Consider the following 7,445-nt stretch of genomic DNA (forward strand, 5'->3'; position numbering starts at 1 on the left):
AGGATCATTAGTTTCAAAACCCTTCTTCGTGACACTCCTGGATTCGGCCATAACGTCTACGCCGAGTTTGGGGTGTTACATTTTAAAAATCTAAAGATATTGTGATATAACCTTAGAAATTTTGGTAAATTCTTAAAAATATTGGTATGCCAAAATGTTTTAGTTGATTAAGTTTGGGCATTAATGAAATCTTTAGAAATTTGGTAAACCCATAGAAATTTTGGTATAACCTTAGAAGTTTTGGCAAGACTTTAGCAATTTTGGTAAATCTTAGATATTTCGATATAACCTTAAACACAAAATATTGAGTTCATCGAGTCGAGATACTAAGAAAATTTTAAAAATTTTGATATAACCTTAAAAACTTTAGTAACACCTTTGGAGATTTGATACAACATTAAAAATTTTGGTAAAACTTTATATATTTTGATATAACTTCATGAATATTGATAAATCTTTTGGTATGCCCAAATATGAGTTATTCAAGTCTATCTTTAAAGATTTTAGTAAACTGTTGGGTCTAAAATAGCTCACATATATTTAAAATTTTACAAGTTGCTTTAATACATTTAATTAAACTTCATATTTAATAATTATTGTCTTGTCGGTTAAGTTTTAACTTGATTAGCATAGCTATTGTTGTCAATACAGGAGGACGTGAGTTCAAATACGCTGAAGTACAATATCCTCTTATTTATGGATTAGGGAGAGGCTATGTGTTGAAAAATCAAATATGATCAGAACATATAATAAAATTGATAAAAAAAAGTTATTGTCTTTGTAATCAAATGTAAACCACCAAACTCTCGGAGTGATGTATGATGATGCTCACATTTTACAAGTCTAAGATTTACCATATTTATAATTTTACAACTTTGATTGCAAGCCTCCACAAGATGATTATTGCATACAGTGCAATGAAATATAAAATTACATGCACTTCCCTAAAAATCTAACATTTTTATACAGTTGAAGAGAGGAGAAGTTGATCTAATTAAATGGCTTGAGAAACCGAAGCCTGGGTTGGATGATTCTATAACCCGGGTTCTCTTTAGGGGCTCATGCTCATTGATTCTTCTTCAACAAAGATATGGCATTGCCATATACGAGCACCATATTTGAAAACACAGAAAGGACAATCATGACAATAGCTAACATCCTGTCCTCCTTTCTCGATATAACATGGCGATCCCTGAAACCGGATGGAGTATGATTTGATGGAAACCAAACAATAATGGTAACATCGACTTTAAAACCAAAGATGATGAACTGAATGGAATTAAAAACCTCACCTAAGCGTTACAGCGGCGGGAAAAATGAATCCAAGGCAAACTGCAGCGGTTGCTCCAGTGAATTGGAAAGCAACCCAGATGCTGGGTATGAAATTTGCACCCAAGAAGATAAGTATCAAGAGTCCGGAAGTAATAAAAGCAAACCTCGTGGTAGACTGGGGTAAAGGGCTGGCGGAAGGGAAGAAGAGGCCATCTATGTTGATTCTAAGCGGATAAAAGACGATGGGAAATACAAGCATGAGGTGAGCAGCATAGCTCACACGGACAGCATCATTAAGTAGGTAGCTATAGGGAATGCCAAGGTCAGTATCGAAGTTGGCAAGCACATCAGCCAATGTTGCATCACCGAATAGAAGGAATCCGCAGACACTTGTCATTATGTAAACAATTGAGCATGAAGCGAGAGAAGTTCGAACAACTGCTCCTATCTGGGTTGTGTTTTTGAGTTCATTGGCTATATTGTGAACTGCAAATTGTTAAAAACACATGAATCTTAAGTATTCTGATTAACCTGCACTGAAGTCCAGATGAAAAACAAGTTACTTTAATCAAGTCGCATACCATTGTAGTGGCAGATAAATGCGGTGACTAGAACAGGGAATACAGTGAAGAGTTTCCAGAATGAGGTCAAATCAGTGACATCCGGTAGCAATCTCGGCATCACTACAGTTCCGCTAATCAACTTGAAAATTGCTATGGCCAGAATAATGACAAGAAACGCAACAGCAAGAGCAACTGATAATGCTGACGAAAATCTTAAGGAGTCTAAAATATGAGAATGCACAACAGCAAGTTAGTGAAATGCAATAAAAGCTATACAATTCAAAGACAGGATGTTTGAGTTTGGATTTAATAAGTAAAAGAGCACTGCTGATTCTCCGAGATAATCGAAATAACAAACACTTACAGGATTTGTAAATTCCATCCATGATAAATGAACGAAAGTTCTTCGTAGAGCTGCTCTAAAATACCAAAATAGTTATACATCTAATATGTTTACCGATTAACTTGGGTGCTTTCTGCTTTAATTGTGTCGACATACTAAGTTCTAATATCTCTTAAGAACAAGCAAGACAGATAAAATTCAGCAAACATTAGCACAACAAGACCACTAACCAATGCGTTTAAAACATGCCAAAGGAGAGAAGATGCCGATTGTTGAGATGAGAAGAACAAAGGTACGCCCGTTCCACCAATGTTGCCCGAACCAACCTTCAAGGACACCAGCATGGTGAACTCCACTTGATGATGTTCCAGAAAGCACATCACCTTCAAGAAACAATTAATGAATCATAATAAGTTTATAGCTCAATTGAATGTAAAAGAACAACCAGATATGCAATTTTAAGTAGAATGAAATGAAACCATACCAATAATAATCATATACACAATGAGAACTCCAATGTTGTTGACTAAAACACAGATTTGCAACATGATTTTTCCATACTTTCCAAATGCATCCCCCATAAGACCTCCATAAGAAGTTATTTTTCCAGCCTTACTAAACCTTATCAAGAACTCAATAGAGGCATCAGTTAAGAAGGCCATAAAGATGATAAGAGCAACACCAAGAATCAGTCCCAGGACTTTCATTGTAGCGGGCAAGGCCATGATCCCTGCACCAACAATTGTTGTTGACAAGTTAAACACTGCCCCAATAAAAGAGGCTCCATTAAATTCATCATGAACAGCATCTTCATCTTGTTGTTTAGGTAGCAAGGGAGCTTTCTCATCAGCAACATGTTTGCTTCTCCCTGAACCCTTCTCTTTATTTGGTGTTATATCCCCAACTGTCATCTTCAAAATCACCAAAAACTCTCAAAATTTCCTAATTTTCATAGAAATCTCAACCACATTACAGGGTAAAACCAGCCTTGAGCACGCTCCAAGAATCTGATTCGCACAAAAAAGACAAAAGCTTTAGGTGCCAAAACATTAATTCCCTGGATAACTTTTTTTCTTTTAAAAATGCATTAATAGTCCTAACCTCTAACAAAATCTAAACTTTAATTTGCACCCTTTTGAGGTTGAAAAAAAGAGAAGATTTCTCTTCTGCAGCTAAAGGTATACCTTTTCCAAATATATTAATACAAAATTCCAGACAACAAAAGCTTAAAAACCCAATTTATATTTCCTTGAATTAAATCGAAGACAACCCCAAAAAAGGAAGATCAAAATTTCACCGGACACAGAATCTAAAATTAGAATCTAGTACTAATAATAGAATGATTTGGGATATTTTATTTCAAGGAAGCCCGATAGAAGGATGGTGCATGTTATCAACTTTCCGCCGTTGCGCATTAGCAATTGTAATGGCTGAGCTCTTTCTCCCGTTCTTTGACTTTCTTGCTACTTATGCATGGATACTGTTTCTACCATTGGGAAACCCTTCAGCCGCTCGACCTTTCCATGCAAATTTGAAGGGAGAAAACATAAACAAATTCGACTGGCGAGTTTACTTAGCTAAATTTTAATATCTTAATTACGGATGGTAATCGAGTAAGGCATGAGGAAGATCGGTTCATCTACTTCCATCCAAGTTTGCATGAAAATTTTCATTTTATTTTTGGGAAGTGTGACCCTTTGGCCAATACGTTATCACTTCAATTTCTTCATTTTTTATTTTTTTAATAGTCAATAGATAATTAGTAATTAATATAATTATATTATATTGCTATATAACTATACTATTTATAAAATTTTATATATTCATATATAAAGATGTTTATTATATAAATTATATAAATTATTATTTAAAGCTAAAGTAATATAATCAACATGTGCTTTTATATATATACTAGCTTACGGTATCACGTGCGTTGCACCTAAATACATGCTTTTATATTTTTATTATTTAATGAAATATTTTTATTTCTTATAATTGAATACGTTTAAGTAAAGATAAAAGAACAACACTATTTTGAAAATTTATGTAAATATCTTAAAACTTTAATTATGTTATAAAATAAAGAGATATGGAGAGAATAAAAACAAAGAAAATATGAAATAATAGAGAATGTACTTTATTGATCAAAGGGATAATTACAATGTTTCATCAAAGTCTCTATTTATAGGCATAAGAAGTATAAAAGAAATAGAGATCTAATTCTAATAGCTATTAGAATTTAAAGTAGATCAAAATTTTATCTTGATCATGATGGACATCATTTAATAAGATATTCATAACACTCTCCCTTGGATGTCCATTAGTAGATAATGTGCCTTGTTAAAACCTTATTAGGAAAAATCCTGTGGGATAAAAACCTAATGAAGAAAAAAGAGTACATAATTTTCTATTACAAGCTGCCTCGTTAAAAACCTTTACCAAGAAAACCCAATGGGACAAAACCTTGGTTAAAGGAAAAGAGTACAACTTGTTTTTATACTCGCCCTAGTGACAACATTACATTACATCTTTAAGTCGACACATTCCAATCTTGTGTAGTAGTCTTTCAAATATTGAAGTTGGCACTAGAATGAATTTGTTGAACATTTATATCACCTATGTTTCGTTCTGTCACCTTTGATATAACAAACCCTTTAATTGAGCTATACATGTTGCATTATCTTCGTATAAGATAGTTGACATCTTTTCCTGTAAAGGCAAATTACATATCTTATGGATATATTGGGTCAATAACCTTAGCCAAACACACTCTCGACTTGCCTCATGCATTGCAATTATTTCTGTATGATTTGAAGAAGCAGCAGCTAATGTTTGTTTTGTTGAACGTCATGATATGGCAGTACCCCCACATGTAAATAAATATCATGTTTGAGATCAACCTTTATGTGGATCCGATAAGTATCCAACACTAGCATAGCCGACTAATAGGGATTTTGGATCATTTGAATAAAATAACCCCATACCAGTAGTCCCTCTGAAATATTTAATTACATGTTTAATTCCATTCCAATGTCTACGTGTTGGAGAAGAACTAAATATTGCTAACAAGTTTATAGCGAAAGCTATATCAGGTCTTGTGTTGTTTGCAAGATACATCAATACCTCTATGACACTTAAATATAGTACTTCAGGACCAAGAAACTCTTCACCATCCTTGCAAGGACGAAATTAACCTTTATTCACATCTAATAATCGTACAACCATCGAAGTAATTAATGGGTGTGTTTTATCCATGTAAAATTTCGTTAGTAGCTTTTTCGTATAAGTTGATTAATGAACATGAATTTCATCTTTTAAATCCTCGATTTGTAAGTCAAGATAAAACTTTATTTTTCCAAAATCTTTCATCTCAAATTCTTTCTTTAAACAATTTATTATCTTTTGAAGCTCTTCAGGAATTCCAATAATATTTAGATCATCAACATAAACAACAATTATCACAAAATCTGATCCAAACCTTTTTATAAATACACATGGACAAATTGGATCATTTTTGTAACATTCTTTTAACAATTATTCACTAAGACAATTGTACCACATACGTCCAGATTGTTTTAATCCATATAAACTTTACTTTAATCTGATCGAGCAATTTTCCTGAGAAACTCTATATCCTTTTGGGATTTTAAATCCTTTAGGGATTTTCATATAAATTTCACTATCAAGTGTACCATATAAATAGTATGTAACAACATCCATTAGATGCATGCCAAGTTTTTCACATACTATCAGACTAATAAGATATCTAAACGTGATTGCATCCACCACAAGAGAATATGTCTTTTCATAATCAATGTCGAGCCTTTGTGAAAATCCTTGTGCTACAAGGCGAGCTTTATATCTTATGACTTCATTAATTTCATTTCGTTTTCGCACAAATACCAATTTATATCCTACCAGCTTTACACCTTTATATGTTTGGACGACAGGTCCAAAAACTTCACGTTTAGAAAATGAATTCAATTCTGCTTGAATTCTATTTTTGCCAATTTTTTCTATTTTTACATTCTTCAGTAGATCTAGGCTCAGGATCCTCATTTTCTTTTGTTATTTCAATAACAACATTATAAGCAAAATTGTTGTCGACAACTACATTTATTTTTGGTTCCATCTTTTTCTCGTATTGACATAACTTATTGAGATTTCTTTATTTTCATCATTTTCTTTTTCACTTTTAGGTACCTAAATATCTTCTTGAGTTTTATAATTAGTTATGTCATGGGTCTCTTCAGGAACCCCCGACTCTACTATATGACCATCTTAAATGTTTGCTCCTTTTCTTTTACAAGGATTTTTATCTTTGGAACCGACCGGTCTTCCATGCTTCAGGCATGGATTATTTTCTTTTGCACTAACAGTTTGTCCTATTAGGATATCAATTCGTATTGGAGCATTTTCTGTTGGTATGTGAGATTTAATGAATCTGGCGGTTCATTTGCAAAATGAATTATCTGTTCAACTTCTGGTTCACATTGCTTTATATGAGGATCTTAGACATTGATAATTCATTTCAAGTACTTTATTAATCCAACTTTTCATCCTCTCCCCCTAATGTTGGGAAAACTGACAACTCATGTCATAATTAAATCTTGAATTAATAGCTCAAAAATATTATAAGGAGACTCATATAAATATACATTTCCAATTTTTATTATGACCCATCTTTGTGCGTTACGTTGGAGCAGTTGCAACATATACCACACATCCAAAAATTGTAAGATGTGAAATATTTGGCTCTTGACCAAAAATCAATTGTAATTGGAAGTATTTATAATTTATTTGCTTGATGTGTACATCATGTAAATCAATACAATCTCATGCTGAAATAGGAAGTTTTGTTCTCATAAGTAATGGTTTAGACATTAACCAGAGGCGTTGAATCAATAATTTCTCTAAACCATTATGCGCATAAATAATAAACTTTTACAAAAGTTTTTCAAACTCAATCAATAAAAGACTGAGATATAAACTCATCAGTATTAGCAAGATGAATTTTCTTAGTTGCATGATCTAAAATTAATTATTTAAACAAGCAATCTTGCAAACGATAGGTTGCAAGTTGATAACACATACGTGATTATTTTGTAGATGTATTTACCAAAATCATATAATATCAAAACCATCCACATGGTGGATGAATGGGCCCATATTTATTTCAGAAATGCAAGACATTATATCTTAACTTTAGCTACTGAGTTTCTAAGAATCAATTTTCATTGGGAACAAACAACAAATGAGAATTCTTT

The 7,445-nt window shown here is 32.6% G+C and overlaps 1 protein-coding gene across 1 annotated transcript; it reads right to left on the bottom strand.

Annotated features, from left to right (window-relative positions):
- Positions 1-1,034: 1,034 nt before the first annotated feature.
- Positions 1,035-3,165, bottom strand: LOC105763177 (amino acid transporter AVT6A). Its single transcript, XM_012581305.2, has 5 exons — positions 2,663-3,165; positions 2,409-2,561; positions 1,854-2,057; positions 1,293-1,758; positions 1,035-1,192 (listed from the first exon to the last, which is right to left on the bottom strand). Exons 1-5 carry the CDS (start codon positions 3,087-3,089, stop codon positions 1,066-1,068), a joined length of 1,377 nt encoding a protein of 458 aa, XP_012436759.1. The 5' UTR covers positions 3,090-3,165; the 3' UTR covers positions 1,035-1,065.
- Positions 3,166-7,445: the final 4,280 nt, after the last annotated feature.

Source organism: Gossypium raimondii, chromosome 12 (assembly GCF_025698545.1).
Source record: "Gossypium raimondii isolate GPD5lz chromosome 12, ASM2569854v1, whole genome shotgun sequence".
Classification (NCBI taxonomy): Eukaryota; Viridiplantae; Streptophyta; class Magnoliopsida; order Malvales; family Malvaceae; genus Gossypium; species Gossypium raimondii.

Coding starts and splice junctions, on each gene's coding strand:
- LOC105763177 (XM_012581305.2), bottom strand. CDS start 3,089: ATGACAGTTGGGGATATAACACCAAATAAAGAGAAGGGTTCAGGGAGA. Junction 2,562..2,662: donor TGTGTATATGATTATTATTG/GTATGGTTTCAT, acceptor TGTTTCTTGAAG/GTGATGTGCTTTCTGGAACA. Junction 2,058..2,408: donor GGCATGTTTTAAACGCATTG/GTTAGTGGTCTT, acceptor CTCATATTTTAG/ACTCCTTAAGATTTTCGTCA.